At 38.1% G+C, this 19595-nt stretch overlaps 1 protein-coding gene across 4 annotated transcripts in view; it reads right to left on the bottom strand.

Moving 5' to 3' along the window:
* The window catches only part of LOC147622111 (Eukaryotic translation initiation factor eIF2A family protein), a 45165-nt gene extending 32981 nt beyond the window's left edge, over nucleotides 1–12184 (bottom strand). For 3 of the 4 annotated variants that reach the window (XR_015269645.1, XM_086823202.1, XM_086823201.1), the window contains exons 1-4: nucleotides 12049–12184; nucleotides 11859–11931; nucleotides 11271–11543; nucleotides 9512–9698 (exon numbers count right to left, since the gene is read on the bottom strand). Coding sequence is in view for 3 of the 4 variants with exons in the window: in XM_086823202.1 (XP_086679328.1) it covers nucleotides 9512–9698; nucleotides 11271–11543; nucleotides 11859–11931; nucleotides 12049–12076 (561 nt within the window). In the remaining variant the exon portion in view is untranslated. The remainder of the gene's footprint in view (nucleotides 1–9511; nucleotides 9699–11270; nucleotides 11544–11858; nucleotides 11932–12048) is intronic. The other variant, XM_086823203.1, reaches the window with a different exon arrangement.
* Between the last annotated feature and the right edge of the window lie 7411 nt (nucleotides 12185–19595).

The following is a 19595-nucleotide window of genomic DNA, read 5'->3' on the forward strand; positions in this document are numbered from 1 at the left end:
AAAATTATGATATTTTTATCTCTCCTCTCTCCTAGATCAAACCAAATCAAAAGGGAGCCAAACTAGGCCCAAATCTTTAAGGAGATGCCTATTTCACACATGTGGTGGAGTTTTTAATTCAATAAAATTGTGATATTTTTATCTCTCCTAGATCAAACCAAATCAAAAGGGAGCCAAACTAGGCCCAAATCTTGTCCAAATTCACGCAAACTGAACCTGAAAAATTCTAAAACCCAGTTGGACTTCGTTAGAGGCCTCCCTCATCCTATAAATAAATCCTTAGTCTTTTGTAAAAAAATCTGTGAACTATATCATATCAGTATTACATTAAAATAATGATATCTTCTATTATTCTTTAAAAATCCTCTACATTTTGGAGAGATTGGAACTTCTCTCTCTCTTCAACCTTCCTTAGAGCTTTCCTCTTAACACACTAACCAATTGATTGATTGGGGGCTTCTTCTAAGATAGAGAAGCAAGCAAAAACAAGAGGTAAAGTGTAATTTTATGGTTTTTCTCTACTATTCTCAATGTTTTCACTTCTCAACCCCTCTTAAGCTTGAGAAGTTTCTAAATTAAGTGTTTATAATGCAAATCAAGCTTTTCTTAAGAGTTATAATTAATAATTAAGAAAAGTTTACATTTATGCTTAGGATGCTTTTTATGTTTATCTCTCTCTCCCCAAAAGAATGGTCACTCTTATGACCAATTCTCTATTCAAATAATGCTTCTCATTAATAAATTCTCAATTCACAAATCAAACTCTAGACTTGTGAAGCTATAGAGGTTAAGAAAGTGACTTTTATACTTTTATGCTTCTAAAATTATGATAATCTTATGATTTAAATTCATAAATTGGATTTATGTTTAAAAGATAGTTATACTATCATAATTGTATTACTAAGTTTATTCTTTTCAAAAATATTAAAAATTATCAGTAATAGCAACGGAGCTATGGCAAAATTCTTAAAAAATTGATACATAATTCATTCTTATGCATAACGTGAAAAGAGAACTTCCTACCATATTCTAGGATTGGTCAGCCTATGCTAAAAGAATGGTTTTCATCACATTCAATAGAACACTAATTTTTAAGGTTTTATGCATAATTAAATAATTAAAGAAAATATTATGATAATTTTATTTAAATAATAAAAGAAAAATTCCCATGACATTTGGAATTCAATCATTTAAACGAGAAAAGTGAAATTCTTCGCATATTGAATTAATGGATATTTTTATTAAAATTCAAAGCTGAATTTTAGATAAATTTATTTTATGCATGAGAAATATTTAAATGATAAAAGAGAAATTTTCATAACATTTGGAATTCAATCATTTAAATAGTAAAAGTGAAATTCGTAGCATATTGAATTAATGGATATTTTTATTAAAATTTAAAAAAAATTAGATAAATTTATTTTATGCATGAGAAATATTTAAATGATAAAAGAGAAATTTTCATGACATTTAAAATTCAATCATTTAAATAGTAAAAGTGAAATTCTTGGCATATTAAATTAATGGATATTTTATTAAAGAAAAGAAGAATTTTAGATAAATTTCTTTGATGATAAAAGAGTAATTCCCATGACATTTAGAATTCAATCAATTAAATGTAAAAAGAGAAATTTTCATGATATTTGAGATCCAAGAAATTAAATTAAAAAAATTAAAATTTTTATTATAATTCAATTTATGAATAATTATCGAAAGTGAAATTTTGAACATTATTGAGAAATATGGGTAAAATTGATTTTTGTAAATCCATGAATTCTTTTATCCCATTTAATAGCTTTTTCTACGTCGATACCGACGATGGGACTTTTTCTAAATTTCTGCCAATTGCTTGGCCTAAGTAAAGGTTCTTTTTCTCAAGACGGCTATTTTCATATTCTTTCTCAAATTCCTCAAGTGAAATATGTTCAATATTCTTCTTTTGAATAAAAGAATTCATTGGATTTACAAAAATCAATTCTACCCATATTTCTCAATAATGCTCAAAATTTCACTTTCGATAAATATTCATAAATTGAATTATACTAAAAATTTCTCTTTTTCTCATTTAATTTCTTGGATCTCAAATATCATGGGAATTCCTCTTTTTACATTTAATTGATTGAATTCTAAATGTCATAGGAATTCCTCTTTTATCATGAAATAAATTTATCTAAAATTTCTCTTTTCTTTAATAAAAATATCCATTAATTTAATATGCAAAGCATTCCACTTTTACTATTTAAATGATTGAATTTCAAATATCATGGAAATTCCTCTTTTATTATTTAAATATTTCTCATGCATAAAATAAATTTATCTGAAATTCCTTTTTGAATTTTAATAAAAATATCTATTAACTCAATATGCCAACAATTTCACTTTTACTATTTAAATAATTGAATTTCAAATGTCATGAAAATTTCTCTTTTATTATTTAAATATTTCTCATGCATAAAATAAATTTATCTAAAATTCTTCTTTGAATTTTAATAAAAATATCCATTAATTCAACATGCTAAGAATTTCACTTTTCTCATTTAAATGATAGAATTCCAAATGTCATGGGAATTCCACTTTTATCATTTAAATAAAATTACCATAATTTTCTCTTTTCTTAATTATTTAATTATGCATAAACCTTAAAAATTAGTTTTCCACTGAATGTGATGAAAATCATTCTTTTAGCATAGGATGACCAATCCTAGAATATGGTAAAAAGTCCTCTTTTCATGTTATGCATAAGAATGAATTATGTATCAATTTCTTAAAAATTTTGCCATAGCTCCACTGCTATTACTGATAATTTTTAATATTTTTGAAAAGAATAAACTTAATAATACAATTATGATAGTATAACTATCTTCTAAACTTAAATCCAATTTATGGATTTAAATCATAAGATTATCATAATTTTAGAAGCATAAAAGTATAAAAGCCACTTTCTTAACCTCTAGAGTTTGATTTGTGAATTGAGAATTTATTAATAAGAAGCATTATTTGAATAGAGAATTGGTCATAGGAATGACCATTCTTTTGGGGAGAGAGAGATAAACATAAAAAACATCCTAATTAAGCATAAATGTAAACTTTTCTTAATTATTTATTACAACTCTTAAGAAAAGCTTGATTTGCATTATAAACACTTAATTTAGAAACTTCTCAAGTTTGAGAGGGATTGAGAAGTAAAAACATTGAGAATAGTAGAGAAAAAACATAAAATTATACTTTACCTCTTGTTTTTGCTTGCTTCTCTATCTTAGAAGAAGTCCCCAGCCAATCAATTGGTTAGTATGTTGAGAGGAAAGCTCGAAGGAAGGTTGAAGAGAGAGAGAAGCTCCAATCTCTCCAAAATGTAGAGAATTTTTAAAAGATAATAGAAAATATCATTATTTAATGTAATACTGACATGGTATAGTTTACAGATTTTTTTACAAAAGACTAAGGATCTATTTATAGATGAGAGAGGCCTCTAACCAAGTCCAACTGGGTTCTAGAATTTTTCAGGTTCAGTTTGGTTGAATTTGGACAAGATTTGGACCTAGTTTAGCTCTCTTTTGATTTGGTTTGATCCAGGAGAGAGGAGAGATAAAAATATCACAATTTTATTGAATTAAAAACTCCACCACATGTGTGAAATAGATGCCTCCTTAAAGTCTCCCCCCCTCCTTACCAAGGTGTCAAAAATGTATCATTATACTAAAATATCTTATTTTTTTAGTAATATCTCATAGTTTTTAACTAATAAACCTTGTACTCAGCATAGTAGCAGGGGAACGTCGTTTCCACCCCTTGGGAACGGTGGAACGCGTTCCCCTAAGGCTGAGATGCCTAAACCGGATGGAACGTGCATGGGGGAACGATTTGGCATGGGAACGGCCAGGGGAACGTGAGGGAACGTGGGGGAACGGTTTCATGGAACGTTTGGCTGTCGTTCCCCCTTTGGAGAACGTTTTTTATGTTTGGCCAAGAAAAAAAAAAAAAGAGAAAAAGTGTACTTGTTGTTGCAAGCCGCCTGTGGATATCCTTGAAAGACGTACCCTATTGTCGCCTGCCCGCATACTTCCTAGGCCCGTGCGGCGTGCGTACTTGACAGCTCTGAGTCACGAGTGGGCTCCTCTCTCGAGTCTCTTTAGACTTTGACTCCTACTTTCCAAGGCAAGGCAGCAAGGCTACTTACTTTTTCCTCTCTCTTTCTCTCTCGTTCCCCCTTACCGTTCCCCCTCGTTCTCGTTCCCCATGTGGCCCGTTCCCGTTCCCCTGATGGGGCTTTCGTTCTGTTCTCGTTTCCGTTCTGTTGCTACTATGGTACTTAGTCAACTCTTCATCTTATGTGAGTATTTACTCATTTTTGGAATTTTTTTTTTTCTTTGGATTTATCTCATCCCCACACTTAGATTAATCCAATTGGTTCATAGAAACCTTAATTGGACCATAATCCAAAAAATTTTGAAAATCTTGATCCTTAGACTAAGGTCTTTTATACACATTTTCAATTAATTCCAAATGTACATTAGAAAGTTCTTTTTTAAATTCTGTTTCAAGAGAAACCATTTTAAACACTAGGAGGATTTTTATATCCAAAATATCTCAATTTTGGATTACCTCTCTCTAGACATTTTCTCTCTTCAGGTCAAAACAGGGTAAAACAAGATCTTTCTTTTATTCCAGAGAGGGGAATAATTACAAGAATAGAAGGAGAGGTTCTTATACCTTTACACCTCAAAAGCTGGAGGGAGGAATCTTACATCCTACCCCACTTAAAAAACACGAGATGTCCTCATCTCGCAAGTAGAGTATGATCTCTTTCATCTTCTTCTCTTCTTCAATCGCTTTCATCTTCTTCTCTTTCATCTTCTTCTCTTCTTCAATCGCTTCCAGCGTTACTGCCTTGGAAGTGGACGATCGATTTGAGAACGCCTCTTTAACTTCCCCTATTCTGAGGCGGAGGTCTTACATTACTTTGGATCAAAACTGAGGGTTGGTTAAAGAGTCTACCTCTGGGATTTCCCTGATTTTGGCGGAAAGGAACCTGATTACTCTGGAAGGAAAGAGCTAGAATCTGGAATCTTGGTCCCTGATTTTCCCGCCTCGAAAACCTTAATCCAAAAGGAGTTGGGAATGATGAGATGAGAATGAGATGTGAGGTTATGTGAAAGGATGAGATGTAAAGTAAATGGATGTGGATGTGTATGTGTATGTGAAAGAATGTGATCTAAATGAATGTGATGTAAATGAATGTGTATGTGTATGTGAAAGAATGTGATGTAAATGAATGTGGATGTGAATGATGAGATGAGAATGAGATGTGAGATTATGTAAAAGGATGTGATGTGATGTAAATGGATGTGGATGTGAATGTGATAGGATGTGATGTGATGTAAATGGATATGGATGTGGATATGATAAGATGTGATGTGATGTAAATGGATGTGGATGTGGATGCGATAAGATGTGATGTAATGTAAATGGATGTAGATACGGATAGAACATATTTCACTTGAGGAATTTGAGAAAGAATATGAAAATAGCCGTCTCGAGAAAAAGAACTTTTACCTAGTCCAAGCAATTGGCAGAAATTTAGAAAAAGTCCCATCGTCGGTATCGACGTAGAAAAAGCTATTAAATGGGAATGAGATGTGATAGGATGTGAGTGGATGTGATAAGATGTGAATGGGATGTGATAGGATGTAAATGAATGTAGATGAGATGTGAAGTAAATGGATGTGGATTTGAATGATGAGATGAGAATGAGATGTGAGGTTATGTGAAAGGATGAGATGTAAAGTAAATGGATATGGATATGTATGTGAAAGAATGTGATGTAAATGAATGTGGATGTGAATGATGAGAATGAGAATGAGAATGTGATGTAAATGAATGTGGATGTGAATGATGAGATGAAAATGAGATGTGAGGTTATGTGAAAGGATGTGATGTGATGTAAATGGATATGGATGTGAATGTGATAAGATGTGATGTGATGTAAATGGATGTGGATGTGGATGTGATAAGATGTAATGTGATGTAAATGGATGTAAATGCAATAAGATGTGATGTAAATGGATGTGGATGCGATAAGATGTGATGTAATGTAAATGGATGTGGATGCGGATGTGGAATGAGATGTGATATGTAAAGGGATGTAGGTGTGATGTGATGTAAAGAGATGTAGATGTGAATGTGATGAGATGTGAAGTGACAGGTGTGAATGTGAATGAATGGATGGATGGATGTGAATAGTCGTGCATGTGAATGACTGGATGGATGTGGATGGATGAGATGGGATGTGTATGAATGAGATAGATGTGAATGTGATGTTAATGAGGATAGAATGTATGTGATGGGATGGTGATGAGAATGAATATGATGGATATGAAAGGATGTGATGTGATGAATGTGAATGAATGTGATGTGATGGATGTGAATGGATGTGATGTGATGTGATGTGATGTGAATCGGGAAAGATGTGAATGGATGAGATGTGATGTGAAATGAATGTGATGTGATGTGATGTGAATCGGCATAGATGTGAATGGATGAGATGTGATGTGAAATGAATGTGATGTGATGTGAATCGGCATAGATGTGAATGGATGAGATGTAATAAGGATAAATGTAGATAGATGTGATGAGATGGAATATGATGTGATTGGATGAGAATGGATGAAGGACTATGGGAATACATATGATTGGACATGGATTAAGAAATGTAGATTGATGTGAAACAATGTGAAAAGACGAGAGTTCGTTATAGAAACTGTATTTATGATCTGTTTTTAAATGACTGTTTTATGTCAAGAATGCTGGGGAAGCATTTTGACCGTCTTGTGAATGAGGTCATGGAGACCTAAGTGATAAAGTTGCAACAGCTGACGGAGAGTCAATGGAGGACGTCTCGCGGAGCAAGGTCGGCCGAGGTCTTGGCCAGCCTCGGTTCGATTTAAATGGTGAGCTTCCGGTACAGTGGATGAGGGACCAAGGAAGCGGCCTATGAGTGAAGCGCTAGGTGACCTGCGAAAGATCCTAGAGGATACTGACCATACGGTGCTCGGGCTCTGGGTCACCGAAGATATCCACGCGTGCGTCAAGGAGGAAAATGGAACAAGGTGTTAGAGTTGTTTTCTGAACTCGGACATGGATCTGGTTGATTGACCTTGCTAGTCCTCAACGGATGAGTCCATGGCTCTTTTATATGGATCTGTTGGTTGATCTTACTGATCTTCAACGGAGAGTCCATCTGGATTTTTATAAGAGAATATATTTCCGGGTACTATGAGCTAGGAACTATTGAAAAGGCCCCTGAGTGGACAAGTGGTGAGCGTTCTGGATGCCATAGGTACCCTGATGAAGGAATGATTGGAAACTAGAATTCAACCGGATATTTTGGAGGATTATGATCAGTGATACTATGGTTTCATTAAAAGATTGTTTTAAAGACAGCTGAATCTGTGAAAAAGGCAATTTCATATTGGGTGTGTAAGTGATGTGACTATCTTGAAGTTTACATGAAGCGCCGGCTAGGGGACCTGGGAACTCTTTTCCCTGGTACCTAGGACAAAACATAACCAAATTCCTAAACGGATCCTATCACTACAGTAACCCATGGGACTGGATGGGGTTAGGCTGGATTGATGGATCCCTAAAATGAGACTCAATTCTGTTATGGTACGATAGATGAAGTAAATCCCGGACAGTCCTTGTTCTATGGAAAAGAATCAACGGCTGTGCCTCTTGATGAGGAAAAAAGCGTTGGTCTCTATGATCCAAGTGCAAGTCTTTTCCTTGATCTGACCATGTAACTTACGGGTTCGGTTGGATCAATTCGGTTAGTTAAGGCTCTTGACTACGTTAGAATAAAAATATCCTGTTATGCGGTGACCAGGCGACCAAGCGGCGGGCAGATCGTGGGCGAGGCGAGCCAACGTGTGGCGAGCAACAGGCGATGCAGATCATAAACACTGGGGGAAACCTCCAAAACGATTCTATGAAACAGCGAAACTCCTCCATCAGGGACGTTTCGCCCAAATTTGATATAGCGTTTTTTTCCCATTTTTTTTCCCCAGTGTTTATGATCTGCATCAGAGGGACTATGCATTAGAGAGGGGTTCGGTCCTATTAGCTTTTCTGTGACTATGCATCAGAGGGAGCCTTTTGAGAGAGGGGTTCGGTCCTATTAGCTTTATCATGGATTATTGAGACCAAAGATGCCTGGGCTTGTTCTTGCTGGAGCTATGATGACATAGAGAGAGCCTCCTCAAAGCACAAACCTCACAAGCGCAGATCCAGCACTTCATTAAACTAGGATAGTATCCACGAGCATAGGGGTCACTCTACCACGAGCCACAATGCTCCGACGTGCAAGACCACCTCGGCCCCCTGGACCATGACCACCACCAGTCCATCAGGCCCAGATCGATGTTATCCTTACACGTCACCGACGCACGATGTAAGCCTCTTCTTCTCAGCCTCTCTTCACTATTTCAAATCTTGCGGCGACCCTCTCCTGCCTGATGATGGATCTCCTCCATGGACAGCTCCCTTCCATAGATTCGGGATAGAGTGCATTATGATCATTCTTGTATACTTTATAGCATGCTCCCCTGTTTGTTCTGTGCATTTACCTAGCACTTAGCTCAGTTACTAGATTTCCAGTTTCAGTTTCAGTTTCAGTTTCAGTTTTGTTTCAGTTTTCCATGATGATGATATTCCATGGATACTTGTAATCATCTTTTGTCTCATAGGCCCATCAGACCTTTTGTAAGTCATAAATATAACTTTCTTTCTTTCAATAGCATCAGCATAATAGTAACAGCTGTCCATACCAACTACGCCCCTACTAACAAGCATATACAATCAAAATTTAGAGTCTCATTTCTGATGATGGGGGTCTCCCACTTCGTTTGCAAAAGAACATCTGCATTTACAATTCCTCCACAGAACGTGTACCACAAAGCCCCAAGAAGTCCCTTACAATAAAACAGCAGCACAGCACAGTATTCCTATATCAGCAATATATACAGCATAGCAACAACAGTGGATTCAGCAATATATACAGCAGCACAGCACAGTGTTCCTATATCAGCAATATATACAGCATAGCACCAACAGTAGATTCAGTTAGGGCTCACGAGACAGCCTGTACATGCATTACATACCCTGGACAAGTCACAAATGAGTCCCTACAAACCCAGCAGGTCCCTGGGTGTGCCCATATGGTCACAAAAGCAAAATGTGTGTAAAGCTTGTGCATCACATGCATCTATGCATCTATGCATGAGCGGGAAGCAAATGCTCACCTGTGAGTGCTGTGCTTGCAAGAAGAGCACCTGCTGTGACTCTCAATAATCTTATGCAGCGTAACGATGGATTGGAAACAATAATATAAGCAAGAATCTAAAGAAAAGGTCACTCTTAGACTACCATTGCAAAGTCTAATAAGAAAATGAGACAGTAATAATTATATTGAAACCTTGTTGTATCATCTTTTTGAAAGCATAAGAAGAGATTGAACCTTCATCTCAGGTACATAGGCAGCAATATGTGTTGGGGGTGAGGTAGCAAGCTGTGCACTTGCAATTCCAGAAAGCCGAAGTCTGTCCACTATGCCTCTAGAAAAATCTCGAGGATCAAAAAAATGAACTTCATTTGTCACCATCCGGCAGGCCACAGTCTCGTCATCACTGAACTGAATGGTTGGCCTGTAGCATGAACTTAGACATGTTAGTTCTAACTTTTGTAACCTCATTACTCTTACAAATTTTACTTGCAACTCTCTCTCTCTCTCTCATAAATAAATTAAAGCCAGATAAGAGCCTGCCCGCATAGGCGGCGGGTTGCATTTCTACACCCCCGCCCTGGGGAGGTCATACAGAGGCACCTCCTCCTGTCCCATTGGTAAGCAAATGACCTATGAAGATGTTAATATAACTCTCTCTCTCTCTCTCTCCCTCTCTCTCTCTCATAGGCATGGGCAGAAGGACAGCAATTGAGGGCAACAGGTCAGGCAGGTTTTAGGAGGAACTATGCCACCCTGGACCCATCATTGAGACAATTTGTGAGGAGAGGGACCTTCCAGTGAATTTTGGCAAGACCAAGATTATGCTTTTTAACACCTCACATCAGGGTACAACCAGATATGCTTTCTTATACAGTGGTGAGGCACTTGAGATGAATATTCTTATGTGTACCTTGGATTCACAGTCCATATTCAATCTTCAGCTGGCTGCCAAGGTGCGACTGGCAGAGGGGTATGCCACCTCAGCTCACTACAAGAGAGTGCTTTCAAGCCTACCTCCAACAACCAAGCACAAAAAGCTGGCTCTTTGACACATTGGTTGGACCAGCTATGATGTATGCAGCTTCCTTCTAGGGACCGGGTTTGGGAGACGCATCCAGAGCTTCCTACAAAGTTCAAGTTCTAGAGTATGGTTTCATTTGACAAATTCAGATATATCATCTCACACCACGTGGATTGCTATTGGCCAGCTCCAAGTATCTTCTCCCTTGAGACACGATGAGTTAAGGGTACTCCACGGGAGGCTTGGATGTGCAGATAATGCTCGACTAGGGAGATAGAGTCTGAGGAGCACTACTTGTTTTAAGTTTTGATGCTGAGTATATTATGAGAAAGGAGGAAATTTCAATGTCTCTTCAGAGATGGTTTTGGTCCCCTCTCACGGGTGATGCTCGGGTATGTATTTGCTTGGGTTGCGCCAACATCGAGAGGCTCTAATGGTCATGATCCTCTGGCCCCATGCACACAGGGAGCCATCAAAGAGAGGCAGTCTCCCTCCAGACAGCCAGTGCCCACGTCCTTAGAGATCCAGGGCCTCCACCTGCCAGCTCCAGACCAAGACATTCATCAGTGCCACATAGAGGCACCACCACAGTAGTGGATATTGTGGCCCTTTATTCGATTGTTGACCTAAGGATGAGACATGATGAGTCTGGACACAAGGTTTTTCTGCCTACTCCATATTGTACACAAAGGGCCTACGTACTAGGCCCTGTTTTTCTTTTTCATGTTGTCTTAACACCTCTTTTTGGTCTCATAGACCATTTGGATAGATAGATTATAAATATATATATAATAACACCTCTTTTTGGTCTCATAGACCGTTTGGGTATATATATATATATATATATATATATATATATATATATATATATATATATACCACATGTGCATATGCAGGATGTTTATGTGCTTATGCACATGACAAAATACGAAAATTAAAAATAAAAGACTGCAGTAAGCTTAGAGAACATGCCAAGCTGATTTCGAAAAAGTCTTTTGGAATTGCTGGAAAGCAGCAGCTCCTGTCATAACATTCCAAAGAGTGACATTTTTCTGTGATTGAGTCGAAGGCTCGAATGTTTGCAAGAAGGTTCCTTTCGGTGAAAAGGCAGCCGCTTTGACCCCAGCAACTTGGAATGATTGGATCTTGGAGCCATTTCTTGTATCATAAATGGTCAAGGAATTCTCTGTAGTTACAGCTAACAGGCTGCCATCATTACTAAACACTGCTGCCACACATGGTATTCTGTAGAATGTGTAAACCATAAGCATTAAAATGTGGAGAGTAAATACAAGAGGCTATGCCCAGATACAAATGATGCACATGCACATACGTGTGCCCGGACACACACACACACACACACACACACATGCACATAACCTACTATCCTTGTGTTTTGTGATCTAAGCCCAATCACACATGATGTACACGTACACATCCTGCTGCTTCTTTTTTGGCCACAGGGGTTAATTAGTGGTAACCTTGATGTAACACATACTGTTTTGCACGGAAATCCTGCAAAATCTGATAAATAAGATTTTTTTGTTCTATTGAGTTTACCTGTGGAGTAGAGCAGCAGGCTCTCCATCAAACGGGGGTCCAGTGAGCAATGACAATCCATCGAGCCCTTTGACTGCAGAATTACATCAGAAATAAAACAAGGCGACGTATATATACATATATATATCCATTGAAATCTCTATCCACAAAAGAAGAGGCAACAATAAGAGGCAAAGAGAGACGCCCTTACCATAGAAGCTCAGAGGGGGGCACGCCATGGATACAGGCAGCTTTAATGTAGTCGTGAAGAGGTTTGCCACTTGGTTGTGGTGTTCACTGTTGTATGTTCTGAAATTGTGCACCTCTTATATGTTGTGGTGAGTTACGTACATACATAAAAGCATAATTATTATAGGGCTTAAGTTACAATTACTTTTTGTATTCTTTCTTTGAGAGATTAATTATGTAAGATGTCAAGTTTCAAACCGTGGACCTTTCAAACCCTTTCCTTACCTATGGACTACTCTCCCTTAAGCCTAATTGCTCATGCTTACGTGACATAAGGTTTTTGGGAGAGTACTTTTGTGGTGCGAGAGGGCTCTAACGGGCTCTGGTTGAAAAACACATAAGTAATTGTAACATGGTGGGGTATGAACATGCACATATTAGGTTAGGGGATGGGCCTATGGCCAGCAAAAACGGGGAGTGTTAAAGCATATTTGCATAAATTCTTGAAGCTCTTGTTATACATAGGTGCATTGATGAGCACTATTTAGTAGTGAAGTACATCAGATGATTAAAACCTTACATTGGAGGGGATGTCAAAGCTCAAAAACCTATGTTTTTGAAGGAAGCTATGATGCTAGCCGAGATCTATGAAGAGAAGTATGCTAATAAATGGGCTAGCAAAGGAGGATCAAAGGCTAATGTACCTTTAAATGTACTTTGAAATTTCATAAAGTCTGCTTCATCAATTCCTATTATTCCAAAGTATCCAAACGTCTATGGTAGGGGTGGAAAGCCAAGCTTTAAATGTACTTTGAAATTTCATAAAGAACGCTTCATCAACTCCTACTATTCCAAAGTATCCAACCGTCTATGGTAGGGGTGGAAAGCCAAGCTTTAAATGTACTTTGAAATTTTAGAATGCTTCATCAACTCCTACTATTCCAAATTATCCAACCGTCTATGGTAGAGGTGGAAAGCTAAGCTTTAGGGGGGCTAGTTGTCCTTCTTCAAAAGCTTCAAATGGGGATGGAAAAGATACCTACTATGATGTGAAGAATAGAAAATTTGTTAAAGAGGACCGCATATACATTGAGGTTGAAAACCTACATTAATGGGACGTGGGATTACTCACACTTTTGATCATACAAAGTCATTGCAAAATCTGAAAATTCAGCCTTCATAATTGGATCATTTGCAGATGCCATTGGTGCACAAATGCAATGCACAATGGTGTGCAAGAATTTGGGCTTGGTGTTTGACAAAGAGTACTCATGCAAAAAGTTGAATTGATAGTTATAGATATGGGTCCAAGGTGTGATTGCCTAACCACTCTAGGCCATGAATATTCAACAAGGTTTTATGAGTTTTCTACAGGTAAAAGGCATAGATCATCTCATTCATGGGTTAAAGCTGAAAATGATTAATGCTACACAACTCAAAGAAGAGTTAAAGAGTATGGGTCATCTATATGTATTACAGTTTTGCCATGAAGAAGATAAGGAGGGAAACAAGTATGTGTTGGATTTTGCACAAATTTTGGAGCAGTATAAGGATGTGTTCAACATGTTGAAATGTCTACCACCAAAGAGGGAAGTTGACCATGCAATAGAGCTTGAGCCAAATGCTAGAACGATTAAACAAGCCTCCATACCACCTCTCAAAGGTGGAAAAAGATGAAGTGGCTAAGCAAGTTCATAAACTTTTGGACATAGGGTGGGTACAACCTAGTCATTCACCATTTACTTCCCCAGTGTTACTTGTCAAAAAGAAGGATGGAACATTTTACATGTATGTAGATTTCTAGGATTTGAACAAGGCCACTGTCAAGAATCGCTACCCCATTCCAAGAGTAGATGATTTGTTGGATAAGTTGAAAGTTACATGCCTCTTCACAAAAGATTAATTTATGTTTGGGCTATCATCAAATTAGAATAAAGGAAGGAGACGAGTACAAAATGATATTTTGGATCGAGAGGGGTCTATTCCAATATATGGTTATGCCATTTGGTCTTTGTGATACACTTGCTACCTTCCAAGCTTTGATGTGAACAAGATGCTCCAGCCCTACCGTTTCAAATCAATTTTAGTCTTCTTTGATGACATATTCTCTAAATCAGCTATAAAAGCTGAAATATGATCATCGTTAGGGCCTGTGAGTAACATGTCATCAACGTATAACACGATGACCAATAAAACATGATTAGTCCCTTTAATATAAAGGGTACTGTCAGTTGGGCTGTTGGCAGAAACCATGTGCAACCAAGTAACATGTATTGTTTCATACCATGCTCTAGGAGCCTGCTTAAGACCATATAAAGCTTTCTTCAATTTGCATACTTTTTATTCCTAACTTTTATGAACAAAACCATGAGGCTGAGATACATAGACCTCCTCGTGCAAATCTCCAATCAAGAAAGCAATTTTGATATCCAACTCAGGTACATTCCAACCTTTATGTGCTCCAAATGCAATGATAGTCTGCATGGTAGTCATACGACATGTGGGTGCAAAGGTTTCACATAATCAATGCCTTTCTCTTGTGCATAACCCTTTGCAACAACCTAGCTTTGTATCGCTCAACACTGTGATCTACTTTAAGTTTGAGCTTGTAAATCCATTTCGTATCAATGGCCTTCTTGCTCTAAGAGACAATCTATCAAATCCCATGTATCCTTTTTGAGTATCGAATTATACTCAGGTTGCATATAGCACTCATCCAATTTTCAGATTCCTTTGCTTCATCTAAGGAGACAGGTTCCTCTTCATCACATAAACAGGCAATAAGAGCATAACATGCATCAACAAGAGATACATGATGAGAGCCTGCACGTGTTCTGCTAGGCAAAGAAGTGGCCAATTTGTCATCATGTAGTGTTTGCACCAGCCATTTTGGCATACTTTTAGACTCCTCAATTTCCTTTCTTTCCTCATTAATTACATTATCCACATTTACCTCATCAATATATGATGCTGATTTGTGGACTGAAAAACATGATGATTTGTGTGGACTGATTTTCAGCATTTCTTTGATTACCTAAATGCTCCAAATCAATGTGTCTTGCATTAAACAATGGAAGAAGAGTGTCGAATATGTCTTGCGAACATACATTTTGCTGTTTTTTAACATGAAAGCAAGGGGTGAATTGCATCTTCCATAAATACAACATCTCTACTCACAAGAATCTGCTTCGTAGTAGGATGATGGAGACGGTAACCTTTAGTTTTGGAGTTGTACCCCCCACAAAAATACATTTAACAACCTTATCACATCAAGCTTGCTGCGAAGTTGCTCTTGCACCAAGTGCATAAGCAAGACAACCAAAAATGTGTAAGTGAGGCCACGGCGGAGGGCTTTCTGTCATTCCAAGCTTCAAAAGGCGTAATTGTATGCAAAGCCTTTGTAGGACACATATTCAAAACATATGTTGCACACATGATTGCTTCTAGCTAGAAACCATGAGGTAACTCCTGACTTTTGACCATACAATGTGCCATCTCCATGAGAGACATGTTTTTACGTTCAGCTACACCATTTTGCTGAGGTTTATAAGGCACAATACATTGGTGTTTTATCCCATGATCAGCCATGTATGCATGAAACCCCTTAGATATATACTCCCTCCCTCCCTTCCCCTCGCGATCAGTATGCAAGGTACCAATGCCAAATTACAAGAGTTAGATGGTGCTATAGTCTTCCTGATATCTCACGTTGATTAAGGATTTTGCTAGAAGTTATTGTCTGCTCTACGGTTTTTCTATCTAAATCTTATGGAAACTAGAAAGGACTAGACAATACAATATAATCCAAAGATAACAACAAATACGAAACTAAAAATATGAATATGAATACGACATAAATATCACGTGTGGAAGAAGGATCCACACACGTCCGATGGAGGGGGGGGAGAGGAGGGGAGATTTCACCCGATGCTTTTGTCTTGTGTAGTGAAGTATTTCCATTCATGTCTTTTCAGTTCAAGTGTTTCCATTCATGTCTTTTCCGTTCAAGTGTTTACATTCACCTCTTTTATGTTTTGTCTTATTTTTCAATTTAATCAAGTAATTTAATTTTATGTTTTGTCTTATTTAATCAAGTAATTGAGAGTATATGGTTTAAGTTTTGTACTTGAAGAAAGGTCCCGTTTCACATATAGCCATGGATTTCATTATTGGGCTTTCGATCACCAAGAGAGGATGGAATAGCATTTACTTAACTAAGGGCTTGGGTGGCCAATATCTAATAATGTATAACTTTTATAGTGCCTTTGCATGACACTTATTAATGTCCTTAAATGGAGGAGCATATTTGTTAATCCAAAATGGGATTAACATCCCCCCCTACTTGATTGTAGGTTTTGTCTCAGAACCTATTACCGAGGTCAAAAGACTTGGTCGCCGAACTCAGTGTGATCTTCTGAATGCAGCGTGTGATCTCCAAAACCCAGTGTCAACCATATCCTCGAATGTGACATGCATGTATGCTGCAGACACCTTAGGCGATGATAAAATAGCATCATGCCTCTGTCACTAGGTCCTTGATTCATGTCAAATTACAGCTGATCAACACCATATCCATCATATCTTTCTTTGGGTTGATCGATGAGGACCATGATCAGTTTCAGGAATCAAAAACTGGCCACAATTGCTGGGTCCGGAATGCGGCGCCATGCATGTATCCATTTCAATATTTTCTTTCTTTGCTCTCTTATATCTGTAAATGTTGCTGGCAAGAATATAGGGAAGTTGTAGCAGACATGTGAATCTCTTTGCTTTACCTCTTGAAACTCCAATGGTGTCCACCTTCTTTTCAGTGGCATGTACAAGGGCTCCACTCTCTGTGTTGGTGGTGCACATATATATTGATGGCTATATTCTAGAATGTAAAGGTACTCTTTCCTCCAATCTGATTGTATACCAAAATCTTCTAGTTTAGGGTTGCCATCATTTGTGAGACAATGGCCGTATAACCCCCTCTTGTGTGGATTGGATTAGCCTTTCTTCACCTGCGGTGACGGAAGTAGTAACTGATCATAAATGTAACAATTCTGATTTTCAGTAGATCTGCCAAGTGTGGGTTTGCCAGCTTTGTATGTCGTGCCACATTGGACCATAACGTGCCCTCTCTAGCCAAAGGCAATAGCTCTTCTAATTCTAGTCTTGGTGCTTGGAGAGGGTATGGTACATACGGCTGCTTTGTTGGTGTAACATCTGAATAGGCTCAAGTAGAATCCGTCGAGTAGGTTCAAAGGTTGTTATTTGCATTAACACCTTGAACATTAGCTTTGGCTTGAGTAGAGGATTCCCAGATCTTATTAAACCTTCGTACTCTGCAGTAGACAAAGACTCAAGAATAGAATCATCAGTAAATGGCTCAAGTGTATCTTATGGCAGAGTGTGACTAACCTCTTGAGTTGGCCGTAGTGGAGACAGGTCTGGTGCCGGCAACTCCTCGGGGACGAGTGTTAGTGGGAAATTCTAAGGGTTGAGAAAGAAGTCTAGAAAATATACAGTCGGCCTGAGATTTATCAATAGGTGGAGCACTTGGATATGAATTAAGTAATTTACTTGCAACATTTGAATATACAATGTAAGTAGGATTAGGTGATGAACTTGATGCTTCCTCTTGACCCTCTCTTGAACTAGGGGGTGGGTAGCTCGGTTTGTTGAGCTTCATAAATTCTTGCAGCTCAGTGATATCCTCCGGAGATATGTTAGGATACTCAATATGTGTTTTATCAAAATTATAAAGTACGGTGGTTAACATGGCTTCTAGATGTTTGTGGACATTTTGATATAGTTTAAGAATACCAAAAGGATGATATAATGTGGACTCACACAGATTTAAATGTTGGTGAGTATTATATACCTCTAACCACCCATGGCTTATGATCCATTGATAATTGCGAGCTACAACCTCGTAGTTGGTCGGTGTTTTAGGAATATCATATGGAACAAACATGTCTAATTTATCGACGCTGTTGTCCAGGATGTCTGAGTTTTGTAGCACCCGACACCAACTACGAAGGTTGAGCACAATGGGGTGCAATGGATAGAAGAAAATATCTTTAGAATCAGTCAGTACTACTAAGTCCCCCCGAAAAATTCCCATGATGACAGTAGGGTTAGCATCACGCTCTATATTTTGTTTAATAAGTGTTAGTTCTCCTAGGCTCAGGTCATCAGACATATTGATATCATAGTGGAGTAAAGAGAGGGTTAGTGTAGACAAAAAGAGAGTCAGAGTTTGAGGAGGGGCCCGAGGAGTTATTGGCAAAACGAACTATCTTTGACGCTCGCTCAAGGAGTAAACGCATCTCGTTGGTTGGTTCTTGTCATTGGCTGCGTTCCTGGATGGCCAACTGGTGCTCCAACTCTTGTATGCGCGAGTCCTTGGTGGTGAGAAGATCGGAAATAGTTATTTCTTATACCATCCTTCTTGCAGCATCCAGTTTTTCAAATCACCTTGTTGTTGCTGCCTTCTGTGCTCGTCTGGCGCGCAGTCTCGTAAAGTCTTTCTGTGGCCAAAGATTAACTTGCTTGGAGTTGCTGTGTTATTTGCATCATCGCTTGTTTGCGTGTATCCATCATCTTTTGCATTTTTTATTTATTAGTGCTGATGATCTCATTGAGTGCTTGTATTTTTTCTGCATTTGCTCTGTTGCTTTGTTCTCTTTCTTGTTGGAGTTGGAGCACTCTTTGTTTTGCTTCTTTCAGAGTTGAGGATAGTGAATTTAGTCTTCCTTGTAGTTCTTCTTCCTTGGCTTGGGAGGTGTGTTGTAGCTCCTGTAGGTGTTTAGCCTGGATAATCGCTTGTCATGTGTGACTTCCCTTTGAATTTGGTCCTTGGCTTGTTCCAGTTGTGCTTTCAATTCTGTATTTTCCTTGATTTTTTGCACTAAAGTTTGACTGAGAACAAGATTGTTGTTTTTGAGTGTTTGGTATCTGACTTCCTGCTCCTTGGCAACCTTTAAGCTTTTTAGGATGACATCCTTGTGTGTTGCTTTTGCTGCTGTTAGATGCTCTTACAGTGTTTGAACTTGATTGGTGGCCTCCTAGACCTGCTTCCATAGTGTTGCATTTCCGTCATCATGAAGCATATGGGTTGTAAGAAGATGGCATCGACATACTCGCTGCTCTTGTTCCCAAAGGGAAGCACTTATTGTTGTTGCCCCTTCCAGTCTAGAGTGTGGTAAGTGCAAGAGTCCATTCAGGCCTTCCACAGTCTCTTAAAAGAATTTGTTGTAATCCATATTATGTAGGAAAGATGTCTCTGTAATCTCCTCTGCATCTTCCAGACGTTGCCTTTTATTGGGACTTGGTGTCTCTTCAGCCCTTTGTTGTTTCCCTATATCCCGTGGCTCTTTTGGGGAGTCCTACTGGGAGTGATGTGGCTTCTTCATGTCCTTGGGGCTTTGCTTCTGGCAACATTTCCTGTTGAGACTCTTTATGCAGCTTAGCAGAAGCAGGTGTATCTGACATTGTTGAATTTTTAAGAGGGGAAAGGTTTTTGAAAATTAGATGTGTCGGACTTTGAAGGGGAGTTAGATAATGTGCTTTCATCCTCTGTGG

The sequence above is a fragment of the Cibotium barometz genome, chromosome 29 (genome assembly GCF_041138505.1).
Source record: "Cibotium barometz isolate CiBa-2024 chromosome 29, ASM4113850v1, whole genome shotgun sequence".
Taxonomy (NCBI): Eukaryota; Viridiplantae; Streptophyta; class Polypodiopsida; order Cyatheales; family Cibotiaceae; genus Cibotium; species Cibotium barometz.